Raw genomic sequence first — 26,480 nt, forward strand, 5'->3', positions numbered from 1 at the left:
GAAAAATAGCTAACACTCAAAGCTGCTTGCACACTGTGGATATCTGCTACACACCTGATCTGTTTTCTGTGGACTTGCAGAGGCCAGGGCACACCAGATGGGGTACCTGATAAGGTACCCATACTTCCACTTTTAAGATAGTACTCTGAAGGGTTATAACTTTAGGATAAGGATAAGCCAGGAATCTAATCCTTATAAACACAAGGAGCTTTGGTTCAGATCATTCATAGTCCAGGAAATCAAGAGGCCTGGAAATGAATTAGTGCAATAAGCTGGTAGTACCCAGAGGCACTTGGCAGAAGGAAAGAAAAAAACCTCTATGGAGAACAATTCCATCATCCTAGGCCTCAAACGATTCCCACAATTAATTTTTCAAAAGCAATTCCAAGCACAAAGTCAAAGATAAGTAATTTTAAACAGGGCCCCTCTCTGTTCTGGAACGTTACAGCCAGTCTCCAACCTGCTTATAATCCTTCACAATTCTGCCAGTGCTTCGGGGTGAAGACAAAACATCTTACCCTCAAAACTTTCTAACATGGTTAACAAGGCCTGGAATGATCCTAAGTCCCTAGCCTCACCCTGGCCTGTGCTTCTCCTCTAGCTTCACTGCTCTTCTTCCAGTCCCTTGAACTTGCCATGCTCTTTCCCATTAAAGAGGAATAAATTCACTCCTCGCTTTGACAAACTTTTTTCTTTAATAAAACAGTTGGCATAGATAAGAGTTTATGTGATACATCTGTGCATATATACATATACACATATATAAAAACATAATAAAATGCCCATGAACTCAGCATCCAGTTGTGAAAATAAAATATTTCCCAAACTGCTGAAGCTATCAGCGTACTCCTCACGGAAGTCCTCCCTCCTGAATTCTGTTTATTATTCCCTTGCATTTGTTTTTAAATAATTTGCCACACATACAAGTATTCCTAAACATTTTTTTTGTTTGCTTTTCAACTCGGTAACAATATCACACTACATACGTTGGTTTTATTGAATTTTTTTATGAATGTCCAAGTCTGTGTTTCTCCCCTGCCTTCCCAGACTTGTGTGGCCAGCTGGAAATGTCTGGTTTGTGTTCATCTCTCCCTCATTTCTGAAGCAAAAGTTGAGACCCCACCACATCTCCTATGCTCTGCATCCATGCCTCTTTTGGACATTAAAGGTCGATTAATACACCAAACACACACACAATCCATTTGATGAAGAACCAACGAACCAACATAAAAAAAGCAGAAGCACAGCCATAAGTCCAAGAAAAAGCCAATCATAAAGTTCTGGAGACTCTGCAAGGCTGACAGTATTTCCGTTTATTTGTTCTCTGTCCTCTTGGACACACAACATATCCTCCATATATTTCAGTTGAGCCATTTTTAAGTAACAGGGTCTTCCCATAATAAAGTCCACGACTTCCTACGTTAAATTTCTGGGGTCCACTCAGGTTAATGTGTGCAACCGTATATGACATTTCCACTTCTGTTCAGTAGTCCATTGGAATGATATAACCTATCCATTCTATTATACTGGCTTTTGGGTTTCCAATTTTTTGTTTTTACAAACAGTGCTGCTATAAATATTCCTGAACATGTCCCTGGTGCAGATACGCAAGTTCCTCTGGGGCAGAGCTTCTTAAGGTATGAACTGTAGGTCAAAGGGGCGTAGGTGTGCAGCAAGAGACTCAGAATCCCCTTAGCCCTGAGGGAAGCCTGTGGGAAATAAGCTCTTTTGGCCTAGAGAGCACAGTAGTCCTTTTTAGCCCAGTATCCCAAACAAATGTCATCATTTCCTAGAAGTGCCACACATCTAAAACAGGATGCGGTAGTCTAGAGCCTTCCATTCAAAGTGTAGTCTCTAGGCTGGCAACAGCTCACATAGAAACTTAATGAAAATGTAGAATCTTGGACCAAGCCATACTAGACTTGGTGAATCAAAACCTGCATTTTAACGCGAGTCTAGGTGACTCATTGCATCAAATTTTAGAAATGGAATCACTGCATTTAGGGGATGGCTATCTTCAATTCCACTAGTGCCAAATTTTCGTAAAATAGTGAACCAATAAATCCTATCAACAACGGTCTTCCTGTTACTCCACACCCTTGCCATCCCTTGGTACGGTCAGACTTTCAAATTTTTACCATTCCACTGCTAGGTATAAAAAGATATCCCATTCTATGGAACACCTGAGTGGCTCAGTCAGTCGAGCATCTGATTCTTGATTTCAGCTCAGGTCATGATCCCAGGGTTGTGGGATCAAGTCCCATGTTGGGCTCTGTGCTGAGTGTGGAGCCTGTTTAAGATTCTCTCTCTCTCTCCCTCTCTCTCTCTCTCTCCCCTCCTCTGCCCCTGTCCTCTACTTGTGCTAAAATTAAAAAAAAAAAAAAAAGGTGGGGGAGGTAATCTCATTCTGGTTCTAATTTTCTTTTCCTCAAAATTAATGAGATATAGTATGTTTTCATTTCATCTGTTTTTTTCTTGGGTTGTTGGTCTTTTCCTTATTAATTTGTATGTGTTATTTGTGTATTCTGGATAAATACTGTAAATAGTTTTTTCTCTCAGTTCAGAGCTTGTCTTTTTGTTTTCTTCATGTCTTTCAGTGAAGAAAAAAAATTTTTTTTAAATAATGGCTTCTAGATCATAGAGTAGTTTTAAATTTTTTTAAAAATGCTTATTTCTGAGAGAGAGAGACAGAGCATGAGCCGGTGTGGGGCAGAGAGAGAGGGAGACACACAATCTGAAGCAGGCTCCAGGCTCCGAGCTGTCAGCACAAAGCCTGATGTGGGGCTTGAACTTGTGAACTGCGAGATCATGACCTGAGTCAAAGTCAAATGCTTAACTGACTGAGCCATCCAGGTGTCCCAAGAAAAGTTTTTAACTAGAAATTAGTCAGGGGGCACCTGGGCGGCTTAGTGGGTTGAGCGTCCAACTCTTGGTTTCAGTTCAGGTCATGATCTCATGGTTCCTGGGATCCAGCCCCACATCAAGCTCTACACTGACAGCGTGGAGCCTGCTTTGGGGTTCTCTCTTGCCCTCTCTCTTTCTCCCTCCCCTGTTGCACTCTCTCTCTCAAAATAAATAAACATTAAAAAAAAGGAGAGAGAGAAATTAGTCAAGTTGAACATGCTTATTCAATATAGTGATAATTTATTATATGAGTGTTGCCTTAAGAAACTCTTCCTTATTCCAAGTTTCTAAAGATAGTCCTCTGTACTTTCTCAGAAGTTTTTAAAATTTTGCCTTTTGCATTTAAATATTTATCTTGGGGGCACCTGGGTGACTCAGTTGGTTAAGCATCTGACTTCGGCTCGGGTCATGATCTCATAGTTTGTGAGTTCGAGCCCTACATCGGGCTCTGTGATGACAGTTCAGTCTGGAGCTTGCTTCAGATTCTGTGTCTCCCTCTCTCTCTGCCCTTCCCCCTGCTCACACTGTCTCTTTCTCTCTCTCAAAAATAAACATTAAAAAAATAAACTAATATAAAATATTTATTTCGCCTGCAATTTATTTTACACATGAAGAACTCATTTTTCAGATTGCGGTTCAAATATGAAATATCGGGAAACTTCCTGAGAATTTATTCTGCTTTTCCTCAGGCACATCAGTACCCCAAGATGACAGACATAATATTAACTTATCAGTAATTAGATCATGGTGTCATGTGTATTGTGGATTTTTATATAGAATTATATAGGTGTTTATTATTATTTTTACATAAGCAGTTTTTAAAATGCTTTTTATTTTAAAAAATTGCACATAGTAAAACACCATTCTCAGACAGTACTATGTCATAATATGCTATTAATATGGGACTCTCGTTAAGCAAAAAAAGTCAAAATAATTTTAATAAAAATAACTTCTAGGGGCGCCTGGTTGGCTTAGACGGTTAAGCAGCTGACTCAGATCATGATTTCACGGTTTGTGAGTTCAAGCCCTACAGTGGGCTCTGTGCTGACAGTGTGAAACCTGCTTGGGTCTCTCTCTCTCCCCTGTGCACACGTGCCCCTCTCTCTCAAAAGAAATGAACCTTTATTAAAAAAAATAACTTTCCTGGCAAAACTGTATGTCTTGGCAAGATTATCTTGCTAGTTTTTAAAATTATGTATTTTCAAAACAAAGGATAGTAAAAAATGTAAAAAATTGATTTTAAATGAATTTAAAGTTTCAGTACTCATCTTGCTATCAAAGATGGGTATCTTTTTATCTTAGTCACCCACTCAACTAACTTCATCTCAAACTAGAATTTCTGAACCTTCAGAGATTTACCTACAGTAACAGTCCTAATGAAAGGACACCTTTTCACATATGAAAGGACATATATCAGCCAAAATTTCACCCTAACAACTAAACATAGCACCCAAGACATATATAATTGGGATAACCTTTTTAATTAAAAAAAAAAAAAAAATTGAAGTTCTAGTGCTGAATTACAATGACATGTTCTTATAAAATAAGAGGCAAATGAGATAATATTTAAGTTCTCTTTTATTCCAATGCTCTTAAAAATGAACTTATTGGCAGCCTAAAAATAATAGCATGTATGCATCACCATGTTTTTGGTAATCATTTAACTCAGGTTCATGTTTTTGGATCTCCAAAACTTTATGAATTGTTGAAGAACTTTTACTACACCTAAAATGAAACTAGTATAATCAATAAAAAAATGCAATCATTTTAGTCAATTATTCCATGAATTTCACACAAAACTATATTTAATACCTAAGATTATCATTCTAATTTAATAATATTGTATAAGTGTGAACAAAACAATTAAAAAAAGTTTCCTGTCTTTCTAGGAAATTTAAATCAATATTCCCATGGTTCCCAAAACTGGTACCTAAGCACACAAGTCACCCTTGCAAAAATTTACAGGGTTCTAAGGGATGTTTTATTTAGTTATTTATTTTTTATTTAAAACAAAAATTTTTTTTTGAACATTTATTTATTTTTGAGACAGAGACAGAGCATGAACAGGGGAGGGTCAGAGAAAGAGGGAGACACAGAATCCAAAACAGGCTCCAGGCTCTGAGCTGTCAGCACAGGGCTCGAACCCACGGACTGCGAGATCATGACCTGAGCCGAAGTTGGACGCTTAACTGACTGAGCCACCCAGGCGCCCCTTATTTTTTAAAAAATGAATGTAGTTTATTCCATTCCAATATAGTACATTTATATATTAGGATTAAATGGGTTTTATTTAGTAAAAGTAACATAAATTAACCAAAAATTTACAAATTTCAATAGTTTCATGTTATTTAGTGTATCATACAAAATAATTCCTTAGTATTTAATGATTAACTTTAAATGTGTATGTATGTGCTTATGATACCTCTAATATAGAACATTTGTATACGTGTAGAGGATTTCTGGAAGGATTCACAAAAAAAATTGCTAACTGTGATTATCTCTGGAAATTAATGGCCAAAATTTCTAATGGTAGTAAACTTTTAGTTTTCATTCTATCTATATCTGAACTCTTTCTATGTGTATTTGTTTATTTTTCACTATAAAAACTTACCAAAGGATGTTTTAAATTTCTAAGAGAAACAGTGATATCTGCCAAATACCTTATGAACTATTACTACTACATTGCTTGGGGCTCCACGAAAAGAAATATTGATACATATCGATTCAACCTGAGAAAGTCTGGGAACTTCTGTAATATTTCATTTCAAAGTAGGTTTCAAAAATAACCTCTTTATTTCTTTTGAAATGGGGAAGAACAAGTATCCAATTAACCTGAGATATATTTGTCAAGTTCCGAACTAGAATTAAAAAGTAACTTACCAATCTAAAGGCAAAAAAAACCAAAACAAAACCCTATTTGACATGAATTAACTTCTCAAATTATATTTTTATGACTTTCATGGTACGGTACTAGGATTAAAAGAATGGAAATATACCCCATCTCTCTATGTAAAGGACTAATTATTATTCAAAAAGAAGGTAATTTTGTAATTATTCTTTATTCAATATTTTTTTCAGCGATAGCTCTTTACAATTAGGTGTTCTATTCATTGGCCAAGTGGCCCCGTATTTCCCTGACCCTGTATCTCAGTATAATTGGTTCCATCCAGGGTCCCATTCCCATCTCAGAAATAAGATAGGAATTACCTGTATTTCTTCTTTTTTTTGTCCCGAAAGTCACAAAATCCTTAAGTCAGAGGGACCTTAGGATAAGCTGATCTGTAAAAGGACTGCTGAAAGAAGAGAGAAAGAAAACAATTTCTAGGGGACAGAAAGCCCTGGTTCTGAGGAGGGAAGGCTGAGAGTCAAAGAAACTGAGCTCCGGGACAAACTCTGTTTCTAACATTAATCACCACCGGAAGGCAAAACCCAACTTGGATAGCTTTCCTCATTTGTAAAACAAAAAATAGAATTTGCATTTGAATCTTGTACTAGGCGTCATGAGGTCAAATCAGAAATATAGATTCCACAGACTATACTGAAGATTCTCTTCTAGCTCAGTAGGTAGGGTTGAAGATCACAATCTGTGCAAGGGGACCCGGTGCACAGCCAGATTTGAGAGCTGTGAGAGATGCTCTATGTTGACTTACCCAAGGCCTAGTTGATACCAACACATTTCTTTCTCACCTGCTTCTACCATGAAGGCTACAAAGCTAAATGTTCATTTTCCAATCCTCCCTAAAATTAGGGACTGTCTTTTAAAACAGCTATGGCAAATGATATAAAAAGTCTGTCAGTACCACCACCCTATCTTCTTTCCTCTCCCTTCTTTCTGCTTTTAACCAAGACTAGATGTCTACAGGTACAGAAGTTCAACTGTTTCTATAAACCAATGTGCAAAGGACGGCAGAAAAGACACTGAGGACATCTGGACCCACTATATCTACCTAGACTTCTTGTTATCTGAGAAAAATACCACTTTTGTTTAAACCACTATTAGTTGCTTACAGCCAAAAGTGTTTTTACATAACACAGCAGTGAAAGAACAGATGATCTCAAGTATACAGTTCAGACATAATATTCCAAAGTTCTAATTTTAAATAATCTAATTGTCCAGGGAAGGATACTTTTCTACATCATCTTTAAACTATGGCTCTTTGGACTCTGATATACAATTTAAAGATACTGTTCAGAAAACTACCACATCTTGACCAGTTCTCATTCTTTACATACATTTTCATTCAGTTCAAGAGCATATTTTGTGAAGTTCAAGCTCACAAGTTGAATTAAAATGAGTATATCCTATGGAAACCCCACACTAAAATGACATGTATGTAATTTTCAAACTAATAAATTTAACCATATCTTGATTTAGGATGGTTAGAAAGACTACAAGAGTATTCTTCATGTATCTTTCTTCCTCTTCCCCATCCTTCATCCTAATTTACCAATAGGGAATAGAAAACATAAGCTTTAGTATGTATTCTGACATATTACATACATATATATTTTTTCTGTGAGCGTTGCTAACAGGGCTTCACTTGGGAAACTGGTGTGGTATTCTATAGTGAGTAGGGCTCGGCTGAAATAGTAACTGTCCCAAGGTTGAGCGGTATAAAAAAGAAAGTAGTGGCTAACAAAGCATAAATCCAAATGGATCCTATTTTGCCCTAGACCTAATTCATACTAAAGACAACTATTGCAGAGGCATAAAATGTATCAACAAACATTGCCTGAGATCCCAATCATGACAAAGAACACACTTATGTATGGTAGATGGTTGGGTGGCTGATTGTGAATAGATGAAGGAAAAGGGTTCGGGGAAATGTTGCAAAGTACCACAATAAATAAGGCAAATAACCTGCAAAGGTGAGCTAATTTCCAATTTTTCCATTAGGCAATATTATCTTTAACCTTCATGCAAATAAAAACCTGACTGGAAATGCACTGATTTTCAGCCATGCTTTGGTGTACTTTTCATTCAACCTACCAGTATTCGTTGGGTTGCTGTTGGCTGTAGCCAGGGAGCCACCGTGGTTTCGGAGGAGATTATCTTGGGTTGACGGAAGGCCTGAAGCTGACCACGAGAGAGTACTGCATCCTGAAAGACTCTGCTGCTGGTGGTACTGGTGTGATGGTGGAGGTGGAAGCGGTGATGAATGACTGATAGCTGTACTGTGACCAGAAAATGAATTATCTCTAACCGGCCGGACAGTCGGAGCATTCTGTGAGGTAAACATTTGTTGCCCATATGGATCACCAGCAGGCAGAGAGGGATATGAAACACTAGGATACGCAGCATTAGAAACAGTTGACATAGCATAGTGACCACAAGTAGAGGGAAATCCCTGAGAAGCAACAGAAGAGTTGGCAGAGTACATGGCTGGACTACTGTAGTGATTCACAAAAGGGGAGTACGGCTGGGAGGCACTCGTATGCAAATGGGATGCTGATGAAGCGGCACCCTGGAAAGGTCCCGGAGTGGATCCTACAATGTGAGGAGCAGGAGGACCCCTGCCATACATCTGCTGTGCTCCTGGTTGTTGGTTTGCTGTGTTAGGAGTCACCACATTTTGTGTCGGTACAATATAGAGACCAGAGTAGTAATCACCACATTGGCTATCCAATGGCAATGAGGTCATTTTCCCAGGTCCTTGAGGATAATGTCCTGAGGGAGCAATATAGTTTTGAGGATGCAATCCATACCCTGATGGAACATGCATTTGATTCTGTGCTGGACCTGAAAAAGAAAAGCAAACATTTATAGGGATTGGCAAGGAGATACTAGTTTTTAAACACAGTTCTCATGTAAATATTGCCATAATCCCAAATTGTCACAAAAGATATACTATTATGACCCACTGTGGTAGCTAGCCTCCAAGATGGCCCCCAGTGATCTCTACCTCGTGGTATTGATACCCTTGGGTGTGAATTCACATCCTCCCACAATATACTAAGACTGATCTGCGTGACCAATAGCACATTAAGCAGAGGTAATGATTTATCGCTTCCAAGATTAGCCTAATCTTGAGTGCTAGCTCTCTCTTAGATCATTAAGTTTGAACAAAGCTGCCGAATTGTGAGGAGCCTATGGAAGAACCCATGAGGTAAGGTACTGAACTCTGTGCCCAACAGCCAAGGGGAAACTGGGGCCTGCCAACTACCACATCAGTGAGTTTAGAAACAGATCCTTCATACTCAGTAGTCTTGAGAAAAGTACAGCTCCAAATGACAGCTTGACTACAATCTCATGACATCCAAAGCCAGAAACTACCCAGCTGCTCCCAAGTTCATGTCCTTCAGAAATGATGAGATTAAACATTTGTTGTTTAAGTTGCTAAATTTTGGAGTGTTTTGTTAGACAGCAATAGATAACTACCATTCCCAGTATGGAAGAAGTACAAACCTTTTTTATTAGCTTTTTTTTTGTTTTTTGTTTTTTTTTTTAACTAAAAACTAACACTAGATACCCATTGTAAAAAAAATTTTTTTTCAAACAGTGAAGAATATAAAATAAAAAGTACCACTCCTTTTCCTGGTAGCCGATATCCTTCTTCCTACATGTAGCTATACTTAATGGTTTCTTACGTATCTTTCATGACACAGTTCTGTAATTTGCTTTTTTTACTAAATATCCTGAATATCCTTCTGTGTTAGCATATATAAATCTTCACTATTCTTCTAAAAATCTATATAGTATTTCATTACGGAGATGTAATATTATTCACTAAATCTCCTTTGATGAATATTTATTTCAGGGAGTAAACTAATTTATATTTATGAGGTCAACCTCTGTGATGAATCTGGAGGTTCAAAGGGTTTGTACTTTTAAAATTGACCATTACTGCCAAATATCTCTTCAAAAAGTCTATCAATTTATACTTCCTATGAATAATGCTTAAGAATGCCTCATCTTCCCAACACTAACATTTCAATCTTGCCAACCTGAGAAACATTTCAGGTTGCATACTTAACTTTGAGTAATGCTGAGAATCTTTCCAAGTATTTCTTAGCTACTTAGGTGTCTTTCTCTGTTATTTGTCCTTTTGTCACAGAGTTGTGCTTTCCATATAAGTGTTCTTGTATATTAAGAAGTTTAACCAGGGCACCTGGGTGGCTCAGTCAGTTAAGCATTGGTTAAGTGTCCGACTTTAGCTCAGGTCATGATCTCGCAGTCCATGGGTTCGAGCTCCACATCGGGCTGTGCTGACAGCTCAGAGCCTGGAGCCTGCTTCAGGTTCACTGTCTCCTCTTTTTCTGCCCCTCCCCTCCTCATGCTCTGTCTCTCTCTCTCTCTTGAAAAATAACATTCAAAAAAATTTTTTTCCCTTGGGTTACTGTTTCCCTTGGGTTACTGTTTTTTGACTTTGTTCATGGTGCCCTTTGCTATAGTTTCTCTATTATTATATAGTAAAATCTTTCTTTCATGCTTGATAAATTTTTAAGTCATACTTAATAGAGCCCCATTCTAATATTATAAAAATATATACCTGTGTTTTCCTCTACTACTTAAAAAAATTTTTTTTTAATGTTTATTTATTTTTTTGACAGAGAAAGAGACAGAGCATGAGCGGGAGAGGGGCAGAGAGATACACAGGGATACACAGAATCTGAAGCAGGCTCCAGGCTCTGAGCTGTCAGCACAGAGCCCGAGGCGGGCTTGAACTCACAGACCTCGAGATCACGACCTAAGCTGAAGTCAAAGTTCAAGCGACTGAGCCACCCAGGCGTCCCTCCTCTAATACTTTTAATATTTCCATTGACATATATTCATATTTTTGATCACTACAGAATTTATTTTATATCAATACCATTCAAATTAACATTAACCTCAGTATTACTTTTATTACTTTTTTTAAAATTTAAATCCAAGTTAGTTAACATTCAGCGCAGTAATTTCAGGAATAGAATTTAGTGATTCACCACTTACATATAACATCCAGTGCTCTTTTATTAGTATTACAAGTATTATTAAACATATTACATTATGTGCCATTCACTGTCCTTTGAAGTAAACAGTTGTAATTATACCTACTTCACAAATTAGGCAAAAAGAAAAAACAAAAAAAAAGACTAAACTCTATACTGGTAAGGCATTATCAATCAAGAGAAGACCCACATCAGAGTTAGATAAGTCTGTTTAAATATCTATCCACTTAATAAATGATGTGGCTCATCTATCCTATAGGATCTGAAAACAGGGAAATAATCATCAGTATGTCCAAGCTATTCAAATGCCATTCTTTTAAAGCTAACAGGAATGTTGTACATGCTAATGTTTACCAGAAGTGAACTACCTACTTCTGGTGAAAAAAGGAAATCTTTTTCACTTCTCAGCCCATCAAAGAAAGTTACTTACTTTGAGGGGATGTGAAGGTGTGAATAGCTAATTATATGTTGATGCTTACCAATCCTTATTCAATATCAAGATCCAAATGTTATGAATATATGAAAAGTATGTGAAGATAATCTGGTTCAAATGATAAATGAATCAAGACTCCTTTCGAAGTAAAACGCTTCCTTTCAAATATTTTAAATCAATTTTCAAAAGATTACTTAAAAAAATAAACATAAGATCAGCTTAAATGAAAAGAAAATGGTATCCAGGACAAGTAAAATATTTTTAAAAATTTTATCTTACTGTGACCTAACAAGAAACACATTTTCTTCAATTTTACTTATTTATTTAGAGTGTGAGCACGCATAAGTGGGGGGAAGAACTGGGCGGGGAGGGAGGGGGGGAGGGGGGAAGGAGGAGAGGGAGGGAGAGGGAGAGAGAGGGAGAGAGAGGGAGAGGGGGGGGGAGAGAGAGAGAGAGAGAGAATGAGAGAGGGAGAGAATCCCAAGCAGGCCTTACACTATCAATATCAACGCGGAACCGGATGTGGGGCTCTAAGTCATGAACTATGAAATCATGACCTTGAAATCAAGAGTTGGACGCTTAACCAACTGAGCCACCCAGGTGCCCTTTTTTTAAAAATTTATTTATTTACTTATTTTTTTGAGAGAGTATTTTCTTCAAATTTATTTTTTAAATGTTTTTATTATTTTTGAGAGAGAGAAAGAGACAGAGCATGAGCAGGGGAGGGGCAGAGAGAGAAGGAGACACAGAATCTGAAGCAGGCTCCAGGCTCTGAGCTGCCTTGTCAGCACAGAGCCTGATACTGGGCTTGAACTCATGAACAGCGAGATCATTACCTGAAGTCAGATGCTTAACTCACTGAGCCACCCAGGCGTTCCTCTTCAACTTTAAAATGTATTAGATAATTCTACTAACTGTAGTAGGATATAATACCAAAACTAATATTAAAGTTTAATTTCTTCTACACATACTAAAAACTGAACCTGACAAATATTACAAATACAGAGGTTACACACACCTATGCTCTTTTATTTTTAACAAAATCTGTAAATTATCGAAATTTCAGTAGTATTAGCATTTGCATTTGCCTGTATTTCCTATAATTCCCTCAGCAACTGTGGCAGTTTTAAAACGTGGTCCCAAAATTCTTTGATACTGTTCTGATTAAAGGGTGAAATCTGTCTACTTCCTTTGAATTCGAGTAGGCTTTTAATAGCTTCCACCAATAAAGAATGGCAGAAGCGAAGCCGTGTGACAGTTCCCTGCTTGATCAGAGACAATTCAGTTTCTACGTTGTTTGAAGGAACATGTGCATGTGGACCCCTGAGTAGCTAGCTGCGCAGGAAGTCCAGTTATTCCACAGCTGCCATGGTCTGGGGGAGTCAAACCACATGGAGAGGTCACATTTAGGCACCCAGGTTTGAACTCCCAAGTTTTTGAGTCATTCTAGCCCAGGTGCCAAACGTGAATAAATGAGCCTTCCAGATCATTCTAAACTCCAGTCATCAAAACACCTTTGAGTCTTCCAAGCTGAGGCCCTAGATATCATAGAGCAGAGAAAAGCCATCCTGACTCTGCCCTGTGCAAATTCCTGATCAACAAAATCTGTGAGCATAATAAAATAGTTGTTTTCGACTGTTAAGTTTTGGAATAATTTGTAATATAGCAATAGCAACTGACACAGCAACTAATTACTATTTTTAAAAATTCAGAATCCAGATTCTAAAACTGAACTACACCCAACTTTACTTAACATAAAAATGTACTATATTCTTAAAAGTCCAGACATCACAGTTTCAATAATTCTTACAAAAGAACATTGTTATCTTTAAATCAGTTAAACATAATTATGTGTACATATGTACAGAATGCACTAAGTAGTCCTATTCCATTAGAAAAATAGTTCCTTTGTAGATAACATATTACTTGAGAGCTGAAAAGCTTATGTAAAATATAGAAAAAGAGTTGAATCAGGTACACTAGGAAAGAATGAAAAAAAAAACCTAAGGGCTGAAAACTAGGTTTACTAGGAGAGGTAAAAACAACTGGAATCATAGACACATGTGACAGACCTGCATTACCCCATATGGTAGCCACTAGCGACACATGGTTATCGAGTACTAGAACATAGCTAATCTGAATTGAAGGTGCTTTAAGTATAAAACACACACTCAGGGGCACGTGGGTGGTTCAGCTGGTTAAGCGTCCAATTTCAGCTCAGGTCATGATCTCACAGTTCTTGGATTCGAGCCCCACGTCGGGCTCTGTGCTCACAGCTCAGAACCTGGAGCCTGCTTTGGATTCTGTGTCTCCCTCTCTCTCTGCCCCATCCCCACTCATGCTCTGTCTCTCTCTGTCTTAAAAGTAAATAAAACATTAAAAAAAAAAAAACCTTTGTAAAAAAAAAGTATAAAACACACAATTTTAAAGAAATGATATGAAAAAAGTAAGATAGCTCAGTAACTTTTAATTTTTTATCTTTTTAAAGTTTGTTTATTTTTTTGATAGAGTGCATGAGAGAGAGAAAGAGAGAGAGAGAGAGAGAGAGAGAGAGAGAGAGAGAGAGAGAGAGAGAGAATATGAATGAATCCCAAGCAGGCTCCATGCTGTCACACCAGCTCAGGGCTGGATCTCATGAACTATGAGATCATCCACCTGAGCAAGATTAAGAGTTGGATGCTTAACCAGCTGAGCCACTCAGTGTGCCCCTCTCAGTAACTTTTTAATACTAAACATGAACACATGTGAAAATAACAACCTTTTATATATTGTGATAACTGGATAAACTGAAATTGATTGTACTTATTTCAGCTATTTTAATATGACTTCCAGACAATTTAAAATTACATATGCAGATTGCATTAGACTCCTACTGAATACAACTATAAGACAGAAAAATACAAAGAGAAAAGGTGAATTAATGTCAGCATATATGGAATGCTTTCAACCTAGGCCTACATATTTATTTTTTTAATGTTTTTATTTATTTTTGAGACAGAGACAGAGCATGAGCAGGGGAGGGGCAGAAAGACAGGGAGACACAGAATCTGAAGCAGGCTCCAGGCTCTGAGCTGTCAGCACAGAGCCCAACACGGGCTCGAACTCACGGACTGTGAGATCATGACCTGAGCTGAAGTCGGACGCTTACCCGACTGAGCCACCCAGGCGCCCCTAGGCCTAAACATTTAAATTGGACATCAGTAGAAATATTAATTACAGAAGTATTTTTAGGTACTACCAAATTTCATTAATGCTACTAATTAAAAAAAAAAGAGAAATAACTGGTTTTCTGGGATTATTTAGATGTGCATCTTTCTTTGTGAATTCAAAATGGTTCTGTAGCATATAAGAAAAGACTGCTGGTATTTTACAACTACTAAAATGGAGAGAGACAAAGGTTGTGGATGAAAGGATAAATTAGTTATATATGTAGATAGTCAAAATTTTGAAAAATAACTCTAGGAGTATTTTTCTTATTACAAATGTGATATACAATAATTGCAAAAAGAGTACAGAAAATTATCAAACAAAATATCATCCATTATCTTACTACCTGAGATAACTGCTATTAATATTCTGATGTATAACTACCCACTAATTTCTTTTAGGATATATCTAATTTAGTTAAGCAAAAGTAAAATTATAACATACATTTACATATAACATACCATTATAACATACCATTACATATTCATAGAATCTATAAATTAGAATCTATATAATTACATAGAATTATAACATACCATTACATAGATATACCATATTTTAATCACTTCTCTATTAATAGCCATTTAGGTTGTTTTCCATATTTTAAAAATATTAAACAATATGATAATAAATATATTTGTAGGTTAAGTCTGTGTGTTCATTCATTTTACTCTTCTGAAAGTAATTTCCTATCAGTTACAATAGTTGGGCAAAGTCCCTAGTTAGCAGCCTAACTGTATAGACAGACACAGGAGAAACATTGAGATGTTTCCAGCAGAGACCAGAATCAAAGTTGTCCCAGAAGTTGAGTTTAGCAGACAAAGGTTTTAAAGCAGCTACTGTAAATATGTTCAAAAGAAGGAAGAAAATATATTCAAAGAATTGAAAAAAAATCAGTAACTGAACTGATAATATAAAATGAGAAATGAAAACTATTTTGAAAATGAAAATATTCAGAATAAAGCTGAAATAAATATACTAGATAGCCTCAACAGCATAGTGGAAGAAAGAATCAATGAATCTAAAGACTGGTCAATAAAGTGATCCAAATTTGAGGCACCTGGGTGGCTCAGTCAGCGTACGTGACTCTTGATCTTGGGGTTGTGAGTTCAAGCCCCACATTGGGTGTAGAGCTTAGTTGAAACAAAATAGTAATAAATAAATAAAATGATGTAATTAAAAACAGAGAAAACATAAGAAAAGGAAAATTTAAGAAACCTGTGGAACAAGATGTAGCAGTCTAACATTTATGTAAACAATAAGGTTGAACAACGGCCTCCCAAAAGATATATCCACATCCTAATCCCCAGAATGTGTGAAAATGATCTTATAGGGAAAAGAATAACTATTACATTTTATGACATAAGACAAGATTAAGTTAAGGGTCTTGATATTAAGTGGGTCCTAAATGCAACCACATGTAACTTTGTAAGATGCACGTAAATAGAAGATATACACATTGAAGAAAAGGCAATGAGAAGGTAAAGCAGAGTGATGCAGCCACAAGGAACGTCAACTGTCAAACAAAAGTTAGAAGAGGCAAGAAAAAGATTCTCCCCTAGAGTCTACAGAGAGAATATGGCCTTGGCGACACCTTAACTTCAGACTTCCAGTCTCCAGGACCGGGAGAGAACAAATTTCTGTTTTAAGCCACCCAGTTGGTAGGATTTTGTTACAGCAGACCTGGGAAACTTGTACAGTAAGGATATAGAACAGCAATTCTCAAAGTGTAGTACACAGAACCCTGGTAATACTGGAGACTCATGGGGGATCCACAGGTAGAAACTATGTTCATAAGAGTACTAAAATGGTATTTGCCTTCTTTGCTGTGTTGACATTTGTACTAACGGCACAGAAGCAATGATGGGTACCATACTGGCCCTGTGGCATAAAGTAAAGCAGTGGCACCAAGCAACTCTAGTAAGTACTGTATTCTTCACTACCATGCACTCATAGTAAAAAAATAAAAGCCATTCCCTTATTCAACAATGTTCAGGATTTACTAGATACTTTAAAAACGCAAAAAAAAAAAAAAAAAAAGACAAAGAAATGGCATACAGATTGGAAAAGAATAAAATTATATTTGCAGAATGACAGGACTGTGTAGAAAAATCTGAAGAATCTTTAAAAAAGAAAGAAAGAAAATAAGTGAGTTTATCAAAGTCACAAGATACAAGGTCAACATGTAAGAGTCAAATGCACTCCTCAAAACAATAATGAACAAATAGGATTTAAAATTAAAATAAAAAACAAAACCAAGCATCTAAATGGCTCAGTCGGTTGAACGTCCAACTCTTGACTTCGGCTCAGGTCATGGTATCCTGGTTTGTGGCACAGAATCAGGCTCTGTGCTGTCTGCGTGGATTCTCTCCCTCTCTCTCTGCCCCTCCCCTGTCCAAGTACGTGTGCATGCTCTCTCTCAAAATAAACAAATAAATAAATACTATTTATAATATCACAAAGAAGTACTTAAAATATAAATCTAATGAAATATGTAAAGGATCTATATGCTGAAAATGACAAAACACTGATGAAAGAAATCAAGGATTTCTTTACATAAATGGAAGGACTAATATACCATGTTTGTGGGCTGGAAGACTTGCAGTTAAGATATAAATTATCTCAGTTTTTATCTTTAGGTTTGATGCAATGCCAATAAAAATACCAATAGTTTTTTAATAAATATCAACAAGCTGATTCTGAAATTTCTATGGAAAGGCAAAGGTACTAAAACACCAAAAAACCAAAAACTTTGAAAAAGAACATTTGGAGGACTCACATTACCCAATTTCAAGGGTTGCTTTATATGCTACAATAATGAAGAAGGTGTGGTACCAGAGAAAGGACAGATACACAGAACGTAATAAAAAATCTAGAAATAGAGCCACAAAAACATAAGCCAACAGATTTTTGACGAAGATGTCAAGGCAATTCAATGAAGTAAAGGTAATCTTTTCAACAAATGGTGCTGTCATAGTCCACATTCAAAAAATGAACCTCAAAAAAAAATGAACCTCAACACGTCTAAGGTCTCAAAACTTAAGTCAAAATGAATCACAGATCTAAATGTAAAATTCGAAAACTTCTAGGAGAAAATTTAGAATATATAGATAAATATGAGATTAGCAATAAGTTCTTAACCTATGACACTAAAAAGCATGATCAGGAACAGAAAATATTGAGAAAAGAGACTTCATCAAATTAAAAATTTTACTCTACAAAAAGCACCAAGAGAATTATAAGAAAGCTATGGATGAGGAGATAATATTTACAAATCACATGCCTAATAAAAGCCTCATATCCAGAATTTATTAAGAATTCTTCAAATCCAACGGTAAGAAAACAGACAACCCAACCAAAAAAACTGGTAAAAGGTCTGAAAATAATCACCAAAGAAGATATATGGATGGCAATAAACATTAAGCTGCTCATCATAAATCATTAGGGAAATGCAAATTAAACCATGAAATATCACTACATAGCCATTGTAATGACTAAAACAACAACAAAAAAATAAAAATATCAAATGTTGGGAAAGATGTGGTGCAAAAGGAACTCTCACTCATTGCTGGAGGGAACAGAAAATAGTACTATTTTGCCACCTTGGAAAACAGTTTGGCAAGTCCTAGTAAAGTTAAATATATACAGCTGACCCTTGAACAATGCAGAGGTTAGGGGCATGAACTCCCTGTGCAGCTGAAAGTAAGGATAACTTTTGACTTCCCTAAAACTTAACTACTAATAGCCTACTATTGACTGGAGGCCTTACCGATAACATAAACAGTTGCTTAACACGTTTTATATGTTATACGTACTATATACTGTATTCTTACGATGAAGTAAGGTAGAGAAAACAAAGTGTTACTAAGAAAATCATAAGGAAGAGGTCACATTAAGAGTACTTTACTGTATTTATAGAAAAAAATCTGCATATAAGTGGATTCATGCAGTTCAATCCTGAGTTGTTCAGGGTCAACTGTAGTTACCATTCGACCCAGCAGTGCTACTCCCACATATTTACCTATGTGAGCAGAAAACCTGCGTTCACAAAAAAACTAGTATATGAATGTTTACAGCAGCTTTATTCACAATCACCAAGAACTAGAAACAATCAAGATATTCAACAACAGAGGATGGTTAAACAATCCTAGTATACACATACCATAGAAAAGTACACAGTAATAAAAGGGAACAGACAACTGATTCATGCAACAGCAGAAATGAATGTAACTCAGCGAAAGAAACCAGACCCAAGAGACATATTTTATGGCTCTATTTATATGACATTCTGGAAAAGCAGAATGACAGAAACGTAGAACAGAGCAATGGTTGTCAGGGCTGATGGAGGAAGAGATGATGATTACCAGGGGACTACATGAAGACATTTTTTATAATAATGGAACTGTTCTCTATGATACTGCGGTGGTGGTAGATACTTGACTGCACGGATTTGCCAAAACTCATAGAGCTGTACACCACAAAGAACAAAAGCAAGTTTTACTATCTGCAAATTGTAAAACAACATCCAGAATGTCAAGATAATCTAGGACAGAATGAAGACTGTGACAGATCAGTCTAACTGCATTACATGTATGATAACCTGAGTGAAGGATACTTAGGTAATATATACACAGATGAATAGGCACAGATGTAATTATAGAGATGTTTACATACATAATTAAGTATATACATAAATATCTCCTAACTCTGTCTACTGAGAAAGCCTATAAGCAGTGACACCCCAGTAGCTATGAGCACCTCCAGGGCCCAGGTCTTGGTTTCTAAAAACCATGCTCCAACAAAAGGAATTAGGGCTCCTTGGACAAAGGACTGATTCCAGTGTTGGGATAGGGCAAGTGCAGAGTAGAGTACCTTGTAGTGTCAGAAAGTAAGGAAGCAGTCAAAAGACAAAAGGATGGAGGTCAAGGGACACTGGAGCCAACCTGAAAGAGTTCCCAGTGGCCAAAACTCAAAACAACTCGAGCAACAAATATAAATAATGATAGTTCTAGATTATAATCCAAAGAATAAAGTAAATATTCATGAGTCTATAATGATATAAATAAATGACTGCATACATTTTAAAATGGGAGAAAAGGGTGTCTTCCTTACAGAAATAGTTCAAATAATAAATGTAGAATAAATGAGCAAAAGAGAAAATTACCATCAGAATTCCACAGTAAAAATCACTGCAGGTGCAAGACACTGAGGAATGCTAAAATTAGTGGGCCAAACTTTAAGGAGAAACAGGAATCAAGTATTTCCCGAAGAATATTTGAATTACTGTGATGACTTCAGCATGTGCTCACAAATTATTTGATATACCTCACTGTAGGAGGTGGAGCTTAATTCTCAACTTACTTTCTGTTGAATGTGGGCTGGAGTTAAGTAACTCCTAACAAACAGAGTAGGGGAAAAAAAAATAATTTTGCAGTGGAGGAACCTGGCAGCCCCTGTTATAGACTAAATGCACACCCCCCCCCCCCATACGTATGTTGAAGCTCTAACCCCAATTCTATGGTCTTAAGATGGGGTCTTTGGGAGGTAATTAGGTTTAGATTAGGTCACAATGGTAGGAAGGACTCTCATGATGGAATTAGTTTTCTTGTAAGAAGAAGAAATCCCTCTCTCTCCACATGCATGCAGAAAAGCCATGTAAGCACAACAGCAAGGAAGAGGGTCTTCACCAGAACCCAACTATGCTGTCACTCTAATCTCAGACTTCTGGACTCCAACACTGTGAGAAAATAAATGGCTATGGTTTAAGCCACACAGTCTATGACATTTTGACTGGGCTAAGACATTCCTTCAATCAAGTGCCCAAGGTTAACATGACCAGTAATAAAACAAGTTGATATCATCTGATCCCTAATACAATGTGATAAGAAGGGCACTTCACCTCTGTGGTATTCTTTCTAAAAAGTCATAAATTATTTTTTTTAAGTTTATTTACTTTTCAGAGAAAGCGAGAGGGAGAGAGAATGAGCAGAGGAGGGACAGAGAGAGAGTCCAAAGCTCTGCGTTGTCAGCAAAGAGTCAGACACGGGCTTGAACTCACAAACCATGAGATCATGATGTGAGCTGAAGTCAGATGCTTAACTAAGCCACCCACGTGCCCCAGTAAACTGACAGTCTTAAGAATTCACCCTCACTGAATCATGAGAAAGCATCAGCAAAGTGAGGAACTGTCTACAAAATAATTAACCAGTCCTGTCAAAGTCCTAAAAAACAAACAAAAAGGCTAAGAAACTGTCACAGATCAGAGGAGACTAAGGAGACATGACACTTAAAGCAGTATGATATCCTGAACTGTACTGTATTCAGGAACAGGAAAAAAAAAAAAACAGTGGGAAAATAGAAATAAAATCTATAGTTTTCAAAAAAAATTTTTAAAGTTTATATTTTTGAGAGAGAGGGACAAAGCACACGTGAGGGAGGGGCAGAGAGAGGGAGACACAGATTTTGAAGCAGGCTCCAGGCTCTGAGCTGTCAGTACAGAACCCAACGTGGGGCTCGAACCCACAAACTGAGAGATCATGACCTGAGCCGATGTCGGATGCTTAACCGACTGAGCCACCCAGGCGCTCCTAAGTAAAATCTATAGTTTAGCTAATATGGTATGTCAGCAATGTTAATTTTCTAGTTTTGATAAAGGTACTACGGTTTTGGAAGATGTTAAGACTTTAGAGGAAGCTGAGTGAAGAACACTGCATTCTGTACTATCTTTGCATCACTTCCACAAATCTAAAATTACTGCAAAATAAGTTTTTACAACATCAAAAGGAAAAAGTGCTGGAAATGACTTACTAAATTGACTGCATGACACTATTTTTTAGACAAATGACTGCACCATACAGAACCAGAGTGATTTTCCTAAAAATCAAATCTGATTACGTTATTTCTTTATTTAAAGCTTTCTAATCTTTTAAAATGTTTATTTATTTTGAAAGAGATGGGGAAGAAGGACAGAAAGAGAAGAAGCCAAGCAGGCTCTGTGCTGAAATCTGAGTCGAAATCAAGAGTCAGAGGCTTAACCAACAGAGCCACCAGGCCCCCCTCTAATGGTTTTTCTTGCCATTAATAAAAAGTTCAAATCCTTTAATATGGTCTATAAGACAGTGGAAAGCACAGCAATCTCTCCCTGACCCCAAATGTCCATGACCTAATCACTGGAACATGTAAATATGACAGCTTATATGGCAAAAGGGAGCTGACATTGCAGATTGTATTAGGACTGCTAATCATCTGACCTTAAAATAGGGAGAAAAGCTTCGATTATCCAGATGAGCTCAGTGTAATCACAAGAGTCCTTAAAATTAAAAGTACAAGAGGGAGGCAGAGGAGAGGCAGGGAGAAGTGACTACAGAAGACTCTTCAGAGATGAAGCCAGATATTGCCAGCTCTGAAGGCAGACAGAGGGGACCATGAACCAAGGAATGTGGGCACCTCTAAAAGCAGGAAAAGGCAAATAAATGGATTCTCTCCCACAGTCTCTAGGAGGGAATTTAGCCCTACTGATCTTGATTTTAGCCTTGTTAGACTTTTAACCTACAGATGATGAATTCATGTTATTTTATGCTGCCAATTTGTGGTAATTTGTTGCAGCAGCAAAGAGAAAATGAATGCAAAGGCCCTGCACGACCTGACTGCTGCTCACTTCTACTTTATCACTCACCACTCCTTCTCACTGTGATTTTCAGCAGGTGTGCCTTAATATACCGCTATATTCAAAGCATTCACATGGGTCTACTGAGGTCTGGTCAATAAAGAAAATGAAATTTTGCTACACTAAAGGTGCCTATCATTATGTTGAAGTGATACAGAATGATGACCTGGTAGAGAGCAAAGCCAGAGCACAACATAAGGAAAGACTGTGCCAGAGCTTTGCTTCAAAAGGCCATCGAAGAGGTTGGTTAGGGCAGAATATAGGTACGCTGCCTTCCTTGTAAAGGGGATCAAATAAATATGTGATATTTTTCTGAAATTTGCTTTTTTCTAATAAAAATTTTTTAATGTTTATTTCTAAGAGAGAGACAGAGTGAGAGTAGGGGAGGGTCAGAGAAAAAGGGAGACAAAGAATCCAAAGGAAGCTGGGGGCTCTGAGCTGTCAGCACAGAGCCCCAAACAGGGCTCAAACTTACAAACTGTGAGATCATTACCTGAGCCGAAGTCCGACACTTAACCAACCTAGATGCCCCTGCTTTTTTTTAATTAGAAGTGTCCAAAGTTTAATTTCTTCAAGAATGTCACCAATTAAAACTTTAGCACTAAGGTAGCCATGAGTATGAAAAGGCCAAGAATCACTGATCCATACACACGTTGACCATACTAAATTTTTCTCAAGCCATGCTTGCTCATCTCTGACCCTTCACACAGGCTCTTCCCTCCACCTGGAACCATCAAAAATCCTCTCTTACCCCTTCATCTGACCAACTCTAATTCTTCGGATCTCAGTTCAACTCTTCCTCCAGAAAACATCTGCTAACCCTGCAAGTGAATGCCTACTTAATGGTGCATCTACAGCATCTTGGACCACAATGACAGTACTTTTCACATGGTACTGTAATTGTCTAACTGTAAACTCTCTAAGTGAAAAATTTGAGTCTAGTTGGGTCCCAGCTCTATCATATTCCTAAAGCTTAGCATAATGCCTGGCTCATGGAAATCATTCCTACATTTTGGGGAAAAAATTAAGCCTAGTAAATAATCATCAAACACTTCTGTATCAGACATTTCTCTCATCACAATGTATCAAGAAGGACTACGTAAGAGAAAGAACACAAAACTTTAAGAGCTTTCGCTACATAAAGCAAATTATACTCTAGTACAAGAACAAATGCATGTATCTAAGTTTTTTGATCTATATTATATATAGATCTATATTATAGATAATATAACTATATTAGTTCAAATGGAAGAACAGCCTTTGAAACGAAAGGAAGGTAATAACATACAGTATTTAACTACATCTAAGGTGTTTTGATACTGCTGCTTTTTACACTGACCAGGTGCATTAGCTTCTACTGCTATTGTAATGAATTACCACAAACTGGCTTAAAACACCACAAATTTATTATTTTACAGTTCTAGAGGTCAGAAGTCCAAAATCAGTTCACTGGGCTAAGGTCAAAGGATCATGGGCAGACATGGTTCCTTCTGAGGCTCCAAGAAGGGAATCCATTTCCTTGCCTTTTTCAGCTTCTAGTGGTCACCTGCATTCCTTGGCTTATGGCCCTTTCTTCCATCTTCAAAGCACACTACTCCCACCTCTAGATGCTGACTCCTCCAGGTCCCCTCTAATCAGATGTTGTGATTATATCAGGCCCACTCAGATCCAAGATAATATCCCCAACTCTTAATCACAGCTGCAAAGGTTTCAAAAATTAGGACGGAAACATACTAGGGGGACATTATTCAGCTCACCGCATCAGCTGTTAATGGCAGGTTTTCACGCAACTATATCATGACTTCTATCACTTCAGTAAAACAAATTTTAAAATTTCACCAATTCTAAGATGGCCCCCAAATTCAGAGATAAAAATGTGAAACAAAAGTGTCTTAGAACCAATGAAATAAAATAATTTTACTACATCCACCAAATAACCTAACACAGTGACTCACAAAAAGAGCATCAACAAATAAATCACTGAAAACAGGGAAGTTCAGGTTACATACAATCTCTGAAAAGTTTCTACATTCTTAGCCTCAAGTGAGGTATGTCTGCATAAAAGAAGAACATATATTCTAACACATTATCTACTCACTGGTACCAATCTGACCTGAGAAGTAAACAAAAGATTTTTAAGAAATAGTCTATATACCTTTTTTAAATTTTAGTTTCTTATTTATTTTGAGAGAATGTGAGCAGAGGATGGGCACAGAGAGAGAGAGAGAGAGAGAGAGAGAGAGAGAATCCCAAGCAGGTTCTGCACTGTCAGTGCAGAGCATGATGCAGGACTCAAACTCACAAACTGTGAGATCATGACCAAGAGCCAAAACCAAGAGTTGGACACTTAACTGCCTGAGCCACCCAGGCGCCCCAGTCTATATACCTTTTAATGGAGCTGCTCAGCTGGTCAACCTGACTGGTATCATCATATACCAGTTAGATACAGTCTCTGGTTTTCTCTTTTAAAGGTTTTATTTTTAAATAATCTCTACACCAAACCTGGGGCTCGAACTCACAACCCTGAGATCAAGAGTCTTATGATCCACCAACTGAGTCAGCCAGGCGCCCTAGTCTTTGATTTTCTATAAGCATCTATGCTCTCCTTGGCAAGACTACATCATCACAAGATAAATAAAATTTTAAAGATTTTATTTTTAAGTAATCTCTACACCAAACCTGGGGTGCAAATTTACAACCCTGAGATCAAGAGTCTCATGTTTCACCAACTGGGCCAGCCAGGCTCTCCTGGCCTCTGGTTTTCCATAAGCATCTACGTCCTTCTTGGCAAGACTAAATTATCACAAGATCTATCCAAATGATACATCTGCCTCAGGGACATAATCTCCTTCCAGACACTAGATTCCCACCAAAGGAAAATTGATTCTATTCTTGCGGTAAGCAAACCAGACACAAGAATCCAAATTTACAAGGTAAATATTTTACGGATGTCTAGTCACTATACAAAAAAATTAATCATAAGCTCTCTTTAAATAAATGAGTTTTCTCATCCTCTTCCTTGCCAAAAAAGTAATGTTTTAAATATCGAGAGTCTTTGTTCCATTAGTCTTTTCCTGAATCAAATTTCAATATATTTTAGAAGTCAGATTCAAATTTTTCATTATCTTATAAACGATATCAAGGTCAGCAAAATATAAGCTCCTCTATCTGATAAAGATACATTCATACTAACGTGAGGGGCACAATCAGATATAAGGATATAAGAACATCATTTATCCATCACCAAACTACCAAGAAATAGGCCAATATTCAGCCACTCATGCATTTTAACCATTCTTATTAAAATATTATAGTACTTCTGAACCAGTTGGTAAATAGTCACACAGCCCCAACCCTGCTTCCCTGTTGTATCCCACAATGCTGTTTCCTTGCCCCAGATCTTCAAGACCTCATGAACACCATCCTGCTCTAGCATCAAGGCTAGTATCCATTCCATCGTCAGTGTATGTAGCACTGATTGTTAAATATTTTGAATATATGATTCCTGACAATAGAGTATCAATAATGTTCCTAAAATAAAAATTTTTTAGAAACATAAAAAACATAAAGACACACACGCCCCTACAGAAATCTGCAATTAGAAACCCCAGTGATTTAGAAAATGAGTAATTCCAATCACATCTGTATACCCTGGTTTACTCTTTTCTAATGGAAGGCTAATAGCTACAAAAGTAACTGACCCAGTCACTGCTGGCTGACAGTCTACACAGCCTATGTAACCATTTGGATGAAATCTTACTGCATTAAGTACATCAGTTCCCCTCTTTGGCTGCCACAATAATGAGTACTAAGAGTAAAGGGACCAAAAGAAAACCAATACCAGTTGAGAACCTACTCTATGCCAGGCACATTACTTTTCTCTACATCATCTTATATAATTCTCACAACAATCCTGTGAAGTGTCACTATTGTCATTTTACAGACAAATGGGGATATGAAAGGTCACTAATGTATACAGATTCAAACAGTTGATAAATAGTGAAGAAGCTAGGCATTGCAGGTTCCAAAGCTCATTTCACAATACCTGTTTCTCAGAAATACTGAGAAAAACAAGCAAGTTAAGACTTGGCCATTCGCTTGGCTAGGCGAAGCATTTTACTACTCCCTCTAGCCCTCCCCATTTCCTCTTGCTTTTCCCCAGTTCCTATCACAAGCAGCTTTCAGCACCAATTAAATCCACCTTCCTGCAGCCAGCTAGCTGAGGTAGATGGCCTATTAAAGGAAACCTTTCAAGAGTAGATCTGTTGGAGGAAAGAAGGCCTGGCTGAGCAGTGTAAGAAAATAATAAAAAGACTGAAACAGTGATTGAGCCTTAAGAGA

At 37.2% G+C, this 26,480-nt stretch overlaps 1 protein-coding gene across 5 annotated transcripts in view; it reads right to left on the reverse strand.

Moving 5' to 3' along the window:
- Positions 1-26,480, reverse strand: part of SEC24B (SEC24 homolog B, COPII coat complex component) — a 99,045-nt gene that overhangs the window by 67,504 nt on the left and 5,061 nt on the right. For all 5 annotated transcript variants that reach the window (XR_008296195.1, XM_027062252.2, XM_027062264.2 and 2 more), the window contains exon 2: positions 7,895-8,644. Coding sequence is in view for 4 of the 5 variants with exons in the window: in XM_027062252.2 (XP_026918053.2) it covers positions 7,895-8,644 (750 nt within the window). In the remaining variant the exon portion in view is untranslated. The remainder of the gene's footprint in view (positions 1-7,894; positions 8,645-26,480) is intronic.

Source organism: Acinonyx jubatus, chromosome B1 (assembly GCF_027475565.1).
Source record: "Acinonyx jubatus isolate Ajub_Pintada_27869175 chromosome B1, VMU_Ajub_asm_v1.0, whole genome shotgun sequence".
Lineage (NCBI taxonomy): Eukaryota > Metazoa > Chordata > Mammalia > Carnivora > Felidae > Acinonyx > Acinonyx jubatus.